Source organism: Cibotium barometz, chromosome 47 (genome assembly GCF_041138505.1).
Source record: "Cibotium barometz isolate CiBa-2024 chromosome 47, ASM4113850v1, whole genome shotgun sequence".
Classification (NCBI taxonomy): domain Eukaryota; kingdom Viridiplantae; phylum Streptophyta; class Polypodiopsida; order Cyatheales; family Cibotiaceae; genus Cibotium; species Cibotium barometz.
The window spans coordinates 19,552,437-19,568,400 of record NC_141092.1 but is presented as its reverse complement, the minus strand read 5'-3'; the positions used below and the strand labels follow the sequence as shown (position 1 = coordinate 19,568,400).

At 49.0% G+C, this 15,964-nt stretch overlaps 1 protein-coding gene across 1 annotated transcript; it reads right to left on the bottom strand.

Moving 5' to 3' along the window:
• Positions 1-5,428: 5,428 nt before the first annotated feature.
• On the bottom strand, positions 5,429-8,281 carry LOC147611477 (pentatricopeptide repeat-containing protein At5g27110-like). Its single transcript, XM_086784906.1, has one exon. It carries the CDS (start codon positions 8,279-8,281, stop codon positions 5,429-5,431), a length of 2,853 nt encoding a protein of 950 aa, XP_086641032.1.
• Positions 8,282-15,964: the final 7,683 nt, after the last annotated feature.

The window sequence follows — 15,964 nt, the reverse complement described above, 5'->3', positions numbered from 1 at the left end:
CTTACTCGTGCTTTCAACTCCACAGCAACCCCAATGGAGTGTGATGAAGATCCCCTTGACAAGGCGCGCTGGATGTGCCAAGGTGGTGACTTGTGAATGCCAATAACAGTTTTTGGGAAACGTGTATGCATATGTTGTCAGCTGACGAGTGGGGGGCACCAAGGAAGACGGCTTTAGCATTATCCTACCCCTAATTAAGAAGCGAGATTAAAATTCTGGTCCCTACTTGGACTATAAGGGACTCAATCCCTAGAGGATTGAATAGTTCTATCTTATGAGCACACTGTGCCTTTTATAGTGGTCTTGGACACTTGGTATACTGGCCGACTGCTGGTCGGCCAGTCATTTATGCTTTAAATGCCCCTTCAGTGCTGCCCAACTGGTGTTCGTCTTTGATCATGATGCGCCAACTGCCGCCCTGTCCTCTGGAGCGCCTACAGCCGCCTTGCCCCTCTGGTACAGCCGACAACACCTGTATGCAGCCGACAGAGTATCCACGTCCTTCTCCAAGTCCAACCTTGGCCCAGTATGCTCTAAACTCTGGTCTTTTTCTGGCTGCCCCTGCTGGACTAGCTGAGGAACTTGTCCATGGGCATATGTGCACATGACACTCGGGTAGTGTCAACCAGCTAGACTAGCATGAGCATCTTCCACCAAATATGGCACCTCATGAGAACTGACACATCGACGGAGAATCCCGTCATGTCATGCTTTGTACAGTTGACCGGCCACCAGGGCCTTCTTTTGACTAGCAGACGACGCTTGTCTTTAGGAGAGAGGCCAATTGGGTAGGAACCTATAGACAAAAGCAAGAGCACATCCCCATACCAGTCCAGGGCAGCATCAACTTTGAAAAGGACATTATCAGGTAGGTCATCATCAATACCTGAGGGTGTGGCTAGTTCTTTGGATTCGATTCTAGAAAGATTATTTGCCATGACGTGATGTTTTCCCGACCGAAGAAGAATTTTGACAAACTCCTGGAAATAGTGTAGTCACCACGCCACACCCTCCCAGCCACCACTTGCAGTTTATTGAGAAGGCATTTCAGGGCATGATGGTTGGTGATGACAATGAAATGAACACCCAAAAGGTAGTGCCTAAATTTTTGACAAGCATAGATAATTGCCAAACCTTCCCACTCAATGGTGCTGTAATTCCTTTCTACCAGGTTGAGTAAGCGACTACTAGCATAGTAGATTAGCATGTCCACTTGATGTTCCTGGCTCGGCTAGGCCAATACTGCACCAACAGTAGTTTGATTGGCATCTGTGTGGACATGGAAGACGATGGACCAATCAGGTGGAATGAGGATGGGCGCCTCAGTTAGCCGCTTTTTGAGATAAGCAAAAGCATTGGATTCTGTGGTGGACCATTGGAAGAGGGTGGAGAGACTGACAAAACGGTTAATGGTAGAGCTATGTCAGCATACATTCTTATGAATCTTCTGTGATAACCAGTGTGGCCAACAAATACTTCAGTGATTTTGGGACTAATAGGGGGCAACCTGAGAATGGCTACAATTTTGTCGGGGTCAAGTGAGGCCTTGTGCAAAGATTATGTGACCAAGGAGGGTACCTTCCACGACTAGAAAATGACACTTAAAAGGGTTAAGGCATAGCTTGGAGGACCTACATTTGGCGAATATTTTAATGATAATTGAGATAAGTGTTAAGCAAAGGCTTCTATACAAGTAGATAAGTGAGTACCGGTGAAATTGGAAAAGTCATCAATGAAAGCATGGAGGAAAGTGAGGAGAAATTCCCTAAAGATGTTAGTGACAAGGCGTTGAAATGTGGCCAATGCATTGCACAAGCCGAAGGGCATCTTGTTGTAGAAGTATGTGCCCCATTGTGTTACAAAGGCTATTTTAGCCCGGTCATCCGGGTGGATTGCCACTTGGTTGTAGCCGCTAAACCCATCCATGAAGCTGTAGAGATTGTGACCAGCCACATCCTCGAGAACCCAGTCCATGAAAGGGAGGGGAAACCCATCTTTGATTGTGGCTTTATTGAGAGAGCAGAAGTCAACACATACCCGAATCTTATTTGTTTTCTTTTTGGGCGTGATGACCATTGAGGAGAGCCACTCTGAGTGTTCCACTCAAGAGATTATTTTGGTGGATTCCATCTTTTCCAACTCCACTTTGGCCGCCTCTGCATATTTTGGATTGATCTTGTAAGTGCATCCCCTAACTGGCTTGGTACCTTCTTGGAGGGGAATGGTGTGAACCCCAATGTCTGCCGGCACACCATCTAGATCTTTGTAGGTCCAAGCGAACGCATCTTTGAAGGAATGAAAAAAAGAGGTGATTCAGCTGCTTTGTAGAGGGCAGTTGGGTCATGAGCAGGGTGTGGATCAAGTGGAAAATCCCCATACAGCTCCTTTTCCAAGGAGTTGGGAGCTCCTCTGGATGAATGACAGGCTCTTTGAATGAATCATCAATTTGTTGTCGACCCGGGCAAGTAGGACGGAGAGCAGCACTATCAGCCATTTGGTGGAGAAGTGATCCCAGTTGCTGTCTCGCAATATGGTTGATGCCCAGCAACTAGTACATGGACACCCCACCTTGGGTTTTTTAAAGGAGAGTCCTCATGGAGAAAGCTGATGTAGTGGTGCCGGGCAAAAGTGGGACTCTTGGCGCAGGTGTCTCTACCATTGGGGAAGCCTCTTGTAACTCTTTGAAGACTTCTAAAAATGCGTGATCCACCAAGTTATGATGAATAGGTGAAGAGGTTTCTTCTTGTTCTTCGACTAATGCTTCTATGCCCCCCATGGCCTTGGATTGAGCACGGGTGACAGCTGCAGTGGTGAGGAGCTGAGGCTGTGTGGAGGATAGTGGTGAAGGGGTTATACCCAAAGAAGAAGATGGGATGGGAAGGGTGTGTGGTGCTTCATTTTCTACTGAGATTAGATGGGAAGCATGTGGGGTTGGAAACGTGAAGTCGGTGGAGGTTGATGCCCGTTGTTTGGGACCTCGTGGGGATAGTGATTCTTGTCCTCGAGACAGTGTCGACAAGGAGGTGTACCTTCTGGAAGAGAACAACGGCTTTGGTAATGGCCATACTCCCCACACCTGTAACAGAGGATTGGACAATTACAGGGAGCTGGTGGACGAGGTGGTCATGGAGAAGCAGATAGTGTAGGGGCAGTAGTGAAAGCAATGGGAGCAGCAGGTGGGATAGGGATGAGAGGTGGAAGGTATGATGGTGGTAGGGCGGGGTTGTGTGGAGTGGCAGGTGCATAGGCTTGCGTGGAAGGAGTAGGAGATTGGTGGTACACTGATGGGGGAGAAGAGGCTTAAGTTGTAGTGTGGTGAACAGTGGCTTGGGCACATGCAAGTTGCTGTTGTTGTTGGTGAAGTTGGCGGACACCTTTGAGATAGTAGCAATCCTCGTCTTCATGGCCACTTTTGGCACAGAAGGTACAATATCTTCTTTTGGAACATTCTTCTGGAGTATGGCCTGGCGTTTGACAAATGGCACACCATACTCCTTGCTTTGCTTCTTGCTGGCCTTTTAGTGTTTCAATCTCCCTCTTCAGCTGAGCCAAGGTGCCATCCTCTCCTTGTGTCTTTTGAAGCTTCAAAGCTTCCAGGTCCCTTTTGAGGATAGCCATTGGATCTTCCAGTGAGGTGGCAGCACCTGAGGTTGAACCTTCAAACATTTGCCCTGCATTTTCTAGCTGGGAAGCTAGCTCTTGAAACTCCAGCAAGGTGGTGGCCAGGTTACTCTCCGAGATCTTTTGTTGGGTGGTCCTAGGCAAGGCTTGCAACACCCATTGTCGCACCATGAAATCACCGAGATAGACCAGCAGACGGCCACCAACACTGGTTCGTGTCATGAGTTCAGATACTGTTTCTCCATGACGTAATTGTAGAGTTCCCAGTTCTTGGAGAATGCGGTCCTCATAGTTGCCCGGCCTAAAGGTTTGGACAAAGGTGTCCCTCAGAGTGGCCCAGTCTGCAAAATGATCAGCTGGGAATTGACTAAACCACTTATCTGCAGAACTTTAAGTATGGTCGGAAAGAACCACATAGGCATCTTCCCTGTCCAAGCCTCTGCTTCTGCACATAGCGAGAAAACGCCACACATGGTCATCCACATCTTCTGAAGCAGAGCCTTTGACGATGGGAAGTTTGACATTGACCCGGCCCAACACTGGAGATGTTCCGGTTGGGGGTTCCCTTGGTTGTTGCCCGGGTTGTTACCTTGGTTAGCTCGGTTGTTGCCAAGATGAGGGTTACCAAGGTTTACAGTAGCCATGGGTAGAGGTGGAGGAGGGGTTCTGGATGGTATGAAATTGACTTTCCTACGACCATAGCAATGTATAGACAGAGGACTCTTGATTGGACTGGCCGTACTAGCACAAGAATGTGTATTTGGCATGCAGACACTATACTATCATGGACTCAACAAGAACCCCTGAAACACTGGAGTTCCCTAGCAGATCGTCAAATTTTTAGTGTACCTGTAGCACACCTCTTTTCCCGGCACGCTTGGACTAGGACAGTGTACACCACAGTGAACACAGGGTCCCCTCCAGGGCAATATGCCCTCAGGAGTTGTCACAAGCTACGAGGGACGTGAGCTAAGGGGCGCGGCGCACGCATAGCTCACTAGCACAGAGAACACATGCATGAGCAAGAACACAAATGAACAAGAAGACAGAAGAGCAAGAGCACGTAGATGAGCAAGAACAGTGAGAGTGGCGAGAACACCAGAACACGAAAATAGATGAGACTAGTACCGCTAGAATGATCCCCATCACACAATCCCATTTCCCTTTGTACAATGCCGCTTGGCCTTTGGACTGGTCCAAGGGCGACCATCAAGTGGCCCTGCCGTCACTGCCGAGGAGCATGGTGTTCATCACGTGAGCACAAGAGACAAGTGGTGCATCGTTGTAGTGTCAGTGCAAGTGGTGCGCTGGCCCAGGTGTCAATGAAATGAGCTGGACCGGTCCAAGGTAGCTGGCACTTTTGTCCAGTCCAAAAGTGAAGGACCAAGGTGGCCGCAGGAGTGGGCAACCAGGGTGGCTACAAAATCATGTAGATTCAATTATGTGTCGTTTCCCACTCCTAGCAACTATGATTCAACAAGCATGCCCTATCAGCATGCATGCCGCTCAGCATGCTATCACATGCATCTAAGCATGACACACCAGCATTCCAATCAAAATGCCTTGCACTGTAGTCCAAGTTCCACAACATGTCTCCTGCAATAGTGCTCCAGACTTCATTCCTAGTTTGCCTGCATACACACCCTTTTGCTCCCCACCAGGATTTGGCGTGCAGCGTCTCTTTCTTTCAAAGCAACTCTTAAGAGCCACATGAACTTCTACACTGTTTTGCTGCAGCAGAAACTCGAGACCCTTTTCATTCACACACCTCATAATCTGTTCGCTTGGATCGCTTGAAAAGATACTTTCAGTCACACAAAGCACATAAAGGTCTCAACACCAAATCCACATTCGGCACATGCCCCTCTTCCTCCATACGCAAATTCAAGGATTTGAGTGCAGCTGAGAGTTCACTGTTTTCATTGTCTCCCACTACAAACTCATGCATGTGGTTGTTTACCTCTATCAAAGCAGCAGCAGGTTTTTTCTTAGCCCCAGCATGTTTCCTCAGCTCGTCTAGTCTATACACTTCATTCCACCTTCCAGCACTGGCATAGATGTCTGACAAGAGCAAATAAGGTGCAGCACAATCAGGGTCGATAAGGATAAGCTGCTCAAAGCATCTGTGTCCTACATCTGCATCCGCATGAGTTTTGCAAGCACTGAGCAATGCAAACCACATATCTTGAGAAGGAGAACATGGCATTGTCATTAGAAATTTTTCAGCCTCGTACAAATGTCCCGAACGTGCAAGAAGGTCAACCATGCAGGCGTAATTATCTAGTGTAGGCACAATGCCATATTCTTCTTTCAACAGCTTGAAAATGGCTTGGCCCTCCGAGACCAAGCTGGCATGGCTGCACGCATTGAGGATGCATGTGAATGTTATGGCATTGGGCTTCACATGCTGATCCTGCATGTCCTCAAACAACTGTACAGCCATGTTACCCTCGTGATTCATGCCATATCCTTTTATCATCACATTCCATGATTGAACAGCTCGAATAGGCAGTGTCTCAAATACTTTCTTTGCCTCTGCAACTGAGCAACACTTGGAATAGATGTCTATTAAAGTGTTGCCAACAACCACCTCTTTCTCCAAGCCCTTTTCTATAATCTCCATGTGTATCTCTCGCCCCTTCTCTATGGATCCTATGCTACTACATGATTTCAAGGCAGAAGCAAACATTGCAACATTTGGAGAGATACCCTCATGATGTGCTTGTTCAAAATATGTCAATGCTTCCTGACCAAATCCATGTTCAGCATACCCTGCGATTAAAGCAGTCCATGACACCACGTTTCTAATCAACAGCTTGTCAAAGACTTCTTGTGCCTCCATAAGGGAGCCATATTTGACATACATATCCACCAAAGTGCTGCCAACAAAGAGATCTTCTTCAAATCCCCTCATTATCACCTCTGTATGTATTGCTAGGCCCTTGTCCAAGGCTCCCAAGTTGCCACAAGCTTTCAAAATGTTAGTGAATGTGATGTTATTTGGAGAGACACCCTGAAGCTGCATCTTTTCAAAACATTCAAGAACCTCATGACCTGGTCCATGTTCAGCAAAGCCTGCAATGAGAGAATTCCACAAGACGACGTCTCGAAATGGTAGCTTGGAAGAGAGTGCCCACGCCTCCACTACTGAGCCACTTTTTGCGTACATGTCAACCAATGTGCTGCAGAGAACAAAATCTCCTTCATATCCCTTTTGCGCAATCTCCATGTGTATCTCTTTCCCTTTGTCGGACGCAGCTATGTTGCCACACGCTTTTATAATACAAACAAATGTGACAGAATTATGAAAAACTCTCTCTGTTTGCATCTGATCAAAGCAATTTAGTGCTTCCTGATCAAGTCCATGTTCAGCATATCCTCCAATTAGTGCATTCCATGACACCACAGTTCGCACTGGAAGCTTGTCAAAGACTAACTGAGCCTCTCCTACCAAACCACACTTGGCATACATGTCCACCAGAGTATTGCCAATAGAGAGATCTCTTTCGAATCCTCGATGTAAGATTTCCACGTACATAACTCTGCCCTTCGCGATGTCTCTTAAACTGCAGCAAGCTTTCAAGATGCCAACAAATGTAGCATCATCCGGGCAAACATCCTCCAGTTCCATCCTTTCGAAACATTTGATTGCTTCGTAACCAAGTCCATGTTCGCCATACCCTGCAATCAGCGCATTCCATGTCACAACATTCCGAACCGACAACGTGTTGAAAACCTCGAGTGCCTCCATAAGTGAACCATATTTAGCATATGTATCTACCAAACTGCTGCCAACAAAAAGATCACATTCAAATCCTGTCCGTACCACCTCATCATGAACCTGTCGGACATCTTTCAGCCTTACACAGGCTTTGACGAGGGCTACAAGTGTGTAACTGTTAGGGTGGACCCTGTCCTCCTGCATTTTATGGTACAAGTCAAAAGCATGCCGCAAATGGCCACTTTGAACATAGCCTAGTATGAGAGAAGTCCAGGAGTGAACATTCCGAAAAGTTATCCTGTTGAAGACCTGCTCAGCATCAAACACACTCCCACAATCCACAAACATTGGTACAATTTGGTTACCTAGACTCTTATAAGCTTCACGAGCATTGTCCCGAATGCATGCATGCACACGATGGGCATACGCTAAATCTTTCTTTTTCCTGCACTTGTGCAAGATGCATATAAAGTCTTCCCTGGATGGTCGTTCATTTTCAAGCCTATGCAGTGCCTCCTCTAAGCTTAACCTTTCCCAAATACTCCCCTGCTCCTGTAATTGTGGTTGATTTTGCCTTTCAAACCTGGACATGACCTGGAATGAGTGGCCAAACTGTGCTAACTCCCCAGCAGAGCAAGGTTTTCCTTGGTTTGCATGAAAATAAGATGCTTTCGTCACATGAACTACTTGGTTTACCCCCTTCATGATGCCCCAATCACAAATGACTGATAAGGCCAAAGATTCTTGTAGACTTGATTGTGCAAGCAGTTTGAGAAGGCTCATAATGCACTCCACTTTGTTCAACCATAACCCCACCATGTAGAAGAAGGTGCTCTGGCAGTAAGCATTCACCCCTGCGATATGACAATCAAATACGGAGACACAGTACACATCCCTGATAGCCCTTAGTATTTTCTTAGTAAGTAGCACCTGACCCATTTGGCATAATAGATGCACAAAGACCATTGAGGGTGAACACATCATGCCATATGGCTGAGAGAGAAAACATCATGCCATATGCTCATATTTGACACAACCCCGCGGTTGTACCCATCCCCTTCATATGCTGGCGATATGCCTGCTGATTTGGCCACATACCACATGGTGCCGCCCATGCCCCTCATCAATGAAGCCTCCCTCTACAGCAGCGAGCCATGGAGGGGAGTGTGCACACATTCTTGAAGACTTTGTCTGATGTAGCCCCCTTTTTATGCACTGCTATAGGAAGAGAAGATAAACTGTGAACGATCCTTCCTTCTGGGATACGTCATTGGACAAGGTGCTCTCCTCATAGTCAGGCCCAACTTACTCCACAGCTTAGAAGTTAGGGTTTAAGCACAGGAAGAAAGGGCAAACCTGGGCTACTTTAGCTTTGTGCGGAACACCGCAGCTTCTGCTCCTTACGTGTGAGGTGATAGCAGTTCTTCTGACGCTGCTAATGGGATGGCGTAGAGGCTGAGCGGTTTTTTTCAAAGGGTTAGGGTGCTTCATGGGCGTCCACACCAGTGTGTAAACAGCCAAGTTTGTTAAAGAATCCAAGGGCCTTTACACACGTGTGTAAGGAGCCAAGTTTGTTTAGAGAATCTACACACAAGCTCTAGAATAAGGGCATGGAAATGGATTAGGGAGACCCTCCGTCCACGAGCTTGGATGGGGGAGATCTCCCCCATTTTATGCGACTCCCCTCCCCTTTTAAGCGTGGTGAATTTTTTTGTTTTTTTTTGAGAATTTTTGGGAATTTTCATACTCAAAAAGGGTATTTTTGGGTAAATAAATGGAGTATAGAAGAATAAAGATGATTTTTGGAATTTTGAATTTTTTTGAGCACTGAAAAATTTTTTGCAAAGGTTAAGTTGGGCTTATGAGCAGAGGATTTTTAAAAATGAGAATTTGGATAGGTTATGGGAATTATAAGAAAAAGCTTTTATAAGCTTTATAAAAGCTGATCCAGACAATATTGGGTGGAACGAAGGCATAGACAATTTGTAGAATCTTGGTGACTGGTTAGGTCTTATCCGTTTTTGGGATAGGAGCTTGGAATGTTTATCTTGTATCTTGCATCTTGGAATAGAACTAGTATGTTATTCTGCGGTTTTATAGCTGCTGTCTCATAACTATCAGGCTAATCAAAGCAAAAGTGTGGACAACACAGAAGAAAAAACTTCTACCCTTTTGACATGTGAATGGTCCAAGAACAGCAAGAAGATTCTTACAAGCATGCTATTATCATCAGTTCCACACCTGTGGACACTGCAATAGAGCAAATCACTAACACACTAATCAAGAATAGAGGTGGATCTTGGTTCCAATCCTTGAACTCTTCATTTGCCAGGAAGGTGGCCGCTGCTGATTTGCGACGCCCCCCCCCCCCCCCCCCCGCTTTCCCCCCGCTCTCTTCCTCCCTTTCGCCTCCTCTCTCTCCTTCTTTTCAGCAGAGCAGACACGAATGGGCGGAGGCATCCTCTTCGCAGAGGGACTCTATTGAAGCCCCCTCGCCCACCCCTGATGCCCCCGCTGTTCGACTCTCTCTCACCGATGAGGAGAGAGCGGGCTTCATCACCAAGATTGAGCGACTCCAGCAATATTCGATCATTGGAAAAGCCGTTCGGAAGCAGACCCAGCCGCGGCAAGCTTGCACATCTTCTTCAGAGCCGTTTGCTCACTGATGTGGGCAAAATCATTGATATACAGTTGCTCGGCCGTGGTTTCTACCAGATTGAGTTCGAGTCCCAGGAGGCAACCGCACGCATTCTACAGATGTCTCCATTGGATTTGCGCTCCTCCAGGGCTCGTTTTCAACTGTGGATCCATGGTTTTGATCCAGTAGAAGCAGAGACCTCCTCCTCTTTCATCCCGAAGGAGGAGAGGGGCTTTCCAGTGAACGCTTGTCTGCCGGGACTCCGCAGGGAGTACTTACACCTCTTGCCACAGATTGGGAAGACCCTAGGGACGTACATCGAGTCACCTCGCACGGCAGCCTCGGTGGTTGCCAAGGTAGCGGGTCTCCCTTCTCTGAGAGTTCTTGTTTCATCAGACCCGGCTCAGCTACCGCCGACGGAGATACAGCTTCCCACCTTGGTAGGTGAATGGCTAGCTCAGAAGGTGGAATACTCTGGCCTCCCGAACCAATGCTTCATTTGTTGTCAAGTAGGACATTTAGCGAAGGCCTTCCCTAGGCGCACTCATCAGAGGCAGGCTCAGCGAGACGGGCCCAGCAGGAGTCCAGACAGGCTAGAGCGACAGCACAGGAGGCTTCTGGCCCACAGTAGACGTCGGGGGGCATTGATTCGGAGACGACAGATACCCCGATGGCTGGGCAGGAGCTCTTAGGCCAACCAGGCGACCCAGAGACAGCCGTCATCCTACTGTTGAGAGAGAGACAGCTCTCCCACAAGGACGACAGGCCCGCAGCAAACAGTGGGTTCCCACAGGGAACCGATTTAGTGTCCTTCAGGAGGAGCCGACTGGGGACTCCTTGAAGGGCGCATCGACTTATCATCCGCAGAGAGAGCCGCAGGAGGAGCCTACAGGTCCGGGTGGCCATTCATCCTCTTCACCCGCATATCATCAGTCAACTGTTGCGAACATATCTCAAAACCTGCTCTCGGCTCTCCATGCAAGTCGGTGAAGGACCCCTCCACCTCGCCTGCGTCCGCCCCTTCACTTGACCTTCATCCACCCGCCTTCCCCCCTCCAGTTGTTCCTCGCACCATGCCCACTGTTACCCCTCCACCTGGCCGGGCTCCCACACCTCCTGGCAGTGCTCGATGGTCTTTACAGAGCTCCTTCTTGGCGAGCAGAGCTGCACAAGAGGGTAGCTCCTCTCCTCGTCCTCCAGTGGTGATCAGCACTCCCCCCATGGCTGCTATTCCGCCTGGATTAGCTTCTTTTGACTATCACCTGCGGGGCGAGAGGTTTGGGTATGAGTTCACTAGACACTTCCGTGAACTTGATGACAGCATGCCGGCATTATTATTCCTGGCAGAGCACAGTGGGATGATTTTTCAGTGTGGGGAGAGATCAGGCTTGGTCTCCTGAACCTGTATGCCCCGAATCATGAGAGTGCTCGTGCAGAGTTTTGGACACAGATTGATGTTGCTTTACCTCGAGCTGATGAGTGGTGTATTGGGGGTGACTTCAACATGATTGAAGCACCTGAGGATAGATGTGGTGGTAGCCAGACCAGTGTGCATGGCACAGAGCTTCAGCATGGGAGAGATTATGTATGACATTGAAGATTATTGATGTATGGCATTCTGCTGAGGGCTTTGCACGGGAGCGAGGTAGTCTCCTCTTTTCTCGTTCAGATCAGCGGATTGGCAGCACGAACCTCTCTCGGATTGACAGGATGTATGCTAGTGATCTACTTGTGGACAGAGGAGGTTCTGTGGGGATTCTTGCTGCTTGTATGTCAGATCATGCGCCAGTTTTGTTGGTTCTCTCTGAGGGGGATAGGAGATTCTCCCAGTCGATGCGTATCCCAGAGAATGTACAGCTTGATGAGAACCTGGTTGAGTGGATTGAGCAGATTTGGATTCAGACTCAATCGGAGTCAGAATCGCAGGCACAGCCAGTGTCGATTGGCCTTGAGCAGATTAGTGCCCTTCTTAGAGAGGAGACGAGCTGGAGATTGGCGCACACTAGAGAGGCTGAGCGCTGGCTACACAGGAGTGTTGCCTCCCTTCAGAGATTGATTGAGCGTCATCCGGATAGTGAGTGGGCGGGGACACAGTTGGCTCAGGCACAGCAGGAGCTTCGCGAGACAAAGGAGCGCAGGCATGATTTTCTGTTTCACAGACAGGCGGCTCAGTGGACTCAGGTAGGGGACCGTATGACTGGGGAGTTCTTTTCGATTATTGGACCTCGACACTCTAGAGCAGGAGTGCGACGGCTCCGTAGGGCCAATGGTACTATGGCCACGGAACTTGAAGAGATGCGAGAGATTGCTACGCAGTTCTACCGTGAGTTATTGACAGAGGAGGCAGCTATTGGCCCCTTTTTCATGCAGTGAGTTACATGAGGCTTTGTGCTCTTTGGCACGAGATAGTTGTCCAGGAGAGGATGGTCTTCTTCCCTCTTTTTTGTTTCACAGACAAGCGGCTCAGTGGACTCAGGTAGGGGACCGCATGACTAGGGAGTTTTTTTCGATTACTGGACCTCGACACTCTAGAGCAGGAGTGCGACGGCTCCGTAGGGCCGATGGTACTATGGCCACGGAACCTGAAGAGATGCGAGAGATTGCTACGCAGTTCTACTGTGAGTTATTGACAGAGGAGGCTCCTTCGCCGACTTGCATGGAGGGCCGAGAGCAGGTTTTGAGATATGTTCGCAGGACAGTGAGACTGATGATATGCGCTTGCAGCTATTGGCCCCTTTTTCATGCAATGAGTTACATGAGGCTTTGTGCTCTTTGTCACGAGACAGTTGTCCAGGAGAGGATGGTATTCTTCCCTCTTTTTTCTTGCGATATTGGGATCTTTTGAAGGCAGGGCTGAGGCTTGCCTTCCAAGAGATGATGGACAGTGGTATGATGCATGAGGCCCTATCTGAGGGGTTGATTTGCCTTATTCCCAAGGAGGGAGGAAACGCCGAGGAGATTAGACAGTGGCGGCCAATTACGATCTTGAACTCTGCCTACAAAATTATTGCTAAGGCCTTGAGTTTGAGATTGCAGCCTATGCTGGACAGCCTCATCCACCCTACCCAGACTGGTTTTGTCAAGGGCTGTAGCATCCTTGATAATATCTTTACTTTTTGGGAGGCTGTTTCACTTGCTCGTATGAGGGAAGAGCCCTTGGCCAATGCTATTGCTTGATTTTGAGAAAGCCTATGATCGTGTGGATTGGGCTTTTCTCGAGGCCACTATGCTTTGGATGGGTTTCCCTGAGGCTTGGATCAAAGGGGTGTGGCTACACTTTATAGATCCGCTCATAGCTAGGTCTTGTTGGCTGGGGAGCGTGGGGAGCGCTTCTCCCTTTCTCGTTCGGTCGGACAGGGCTGCCCTCTAGCACCCACACTCTTCCTTTTCTTTGCTGAGGCGAAGCTCTTACTGCGCAGGATACAGGCCTACAGGGTCTCTGTCTCCCGATGAGGGAAGAGGAGTTACTGGATTCAGAGTTTGCAAATGATACAGCAGTTTACTTGCATGGCCTACAGGGTCTCTGTCTCCCGATGAGGGAAGAGGAGTTACTGGATTCAGAGTTTGCAAATGATACAGCAGTTTACTTGCATGGCCATGCGGCCAATTTGACTCGTTTTCAGGATGCTTTAGAGCAGTTTTGTGATGCCTCTGGTGCCAAGATTAATTGGCACAAATCATGTGGCTTTTGGGTCAATAGAGACGTACCGCCATGGTGACCTAGCATGCAGTTTCAGTGGATTCCCCCTGGCACGGCGGTGCGGTATCTGGGATGCCATGTCGGACTTGATTTGACAGCCGAGCAACAGATTGCTCCTTTACTTTTGAGCATTCGGCAGAAGCTTCTTTTCTGGAGCTCTACGAGACTTTCTTTGGCTAGGCGGGTGGTAGGGCAATTAGGTGCTTTTGGCCACCATGTGGTACATTACTTCATGCTGGATATTCTCAGGCTCATGTATCAGCCAGGTTCAGTGCGCCTGATCAGGATTTTTTTGTGGTCTGGGAGAAACGGAGGGCCGGCCAGGGCCAAGGTTACTTGGCCAGTTATCACTTTGCCGATAGCACATGGAGGTCTAGGGATTGTGGACCCAGCTTTTGCCAGAGCCGAGCACTTTTGGGCAAGCTTATTGTTCGAGGACTCTTACCAGGTGCTGAGCCTTGGAAGGAGCTCCTCTTACACAGACTTGGTAGATGCACTCCAGCTACAGGAGGCCCGTGGTGGGCAGGCAGAGGTCCGATGGATTTTCACAGAGATGCGCAGAGTTGTTTTCCCATGAAGAACTGAGGACAGATTTGCATGCAGTTTGTTGAGGACATGGGAGCAGCTACGCCCTGCTTTGATCCAGACTCCTCCCTCTTGCACACTGAGGAACAGCCCCTAGTTTGGAATCCATAGGTTCGGACAGATAGAGGCTACATGGTTGGATCCAGACCGCATGTCTCTTGGGGAGCTTTGACTGCTGGACGTGCTCGGTGCCTTGGTGATTGGATACTGTTTCAGCAGCTTCCTGAGGAGCAGCAGAGTTTGAGGCTTACAGGTTTGAGGGGTGTTCCACAGATGATTAGTGATATTGAGGCAGCAGTGCCAGGGACTTGGTTACAGCCTAGGATTCAGACTCCACCCACTTGGATGGGGGCATTCACGCGTTTGGAGATACTCATTGCAGTGAGAGGCTGCTCTGGGGATTGCACATTGTTCTTTGAGGTGGGTGAGGGTGGGCGACTTCACAGAGTCGTGACTAAGTCGGAGCTTGTGGTTGACTGCATCTTTCAGTGGATCCGAGTAGTAGGAGCTTGTGGTGGCAGACTTTGGCATGTTGACCCAGACTCGGAGGCCATCACCGTAGACTCTGAGTGGCGCCTTTAGGCATGGGAGGCCCGGCCACTGGCCCGTCTACAGTGGGACCCAGGTGAGTGGCAGTGGAGAGACCCTTTTGCCTCGGCAAAGAGACCGCCCACGCCGTTCTTTCAGTATTCGGCACGGCTTGGCAGACATATTTTGCTAGCTCAACAAACAAGCCAGTCCAGCTGCTACAGAGCATTGGCGACGTGAGGGCATTTCAACAGAGTTCTTGATTGCATTCTGGCAGTGCATTTGGAGTAGTAGACAGCCCAGGCATACGGCTGGTAGCTCATAGAGCCATTGCTATGGGCACTTGGCTCAGTTTTGGTGTTGGCAGACCACCAGATTGCTCCGCATGTGGACACCCACAGGAGACACAGAGGCACTGCCTCTGGGATTGCACTCTTGCACAACAGATTTGGCGACGGATTTTGCGATTATACAGCCACCTTGGGGGTGACCAGATCTTTACATGGGGTGCCGTGGCTTGGAGCACTCTTTCAGGACCCGCGCTGGGATATGAGATGACAGCAGATAGTCTTGCTCTTCAGGCTCAGCGAGGTCACCTTCTTCCACTTCAGGTTCCAGACTTCAACACTGCTTTATGGTCGGGAGAGGGCGATCCTCGCTGGGAGCTCATTAGTAGCCTGGCACTTTGGTTTGTATGGCGGGCACGCTACAGACGCATCTTTGAGCAGAGGGTCATTCCACCAGCTGAGACTATTTGGAACTTTTGGCTGGAGCATATCCACACACTTCGAGGACAGTTTGACAGACTTCAGGGGACTTTAGACTCCATGATCCTTCGCAGGCTTGCCTTCCTTCAACTATGGAAGCCCGTTCTGAGCAGCAAGGCATTGTGCGCTGGAGCTATAGGCCACCTGTGTGGCTATTCCCCCCTCCACCTCATACTTGAGATAGCTTAAGAGAGTGTGTGAGAGCCTCCCTTTGTCTATACTGTGATCCCGCCTGATCGGGAGTTTGTAGCCCATGGGGTAGTTCTATTGATAACTAATGGAAGGATCTTTTTGTCTATACTGTGATCCCGCCTGATCGGGAGTTTGTAGCCCATGGGGTAGTTCTATTGATAACTAATGGAAGGATCTTTTTGTGGAAAAAAAAGCTTTACTAAGTAAAGCTT

What these genes read in the sequence shown, in the direction of transcription:
- LOC147611477 (XM_086784906.1), bottom strand. Translation starts at nt 8,281, where the DNA reads ATGGGTCAGGTGCTACTTACTAAGAAAATACTAAGGGCTATCAGGGAT.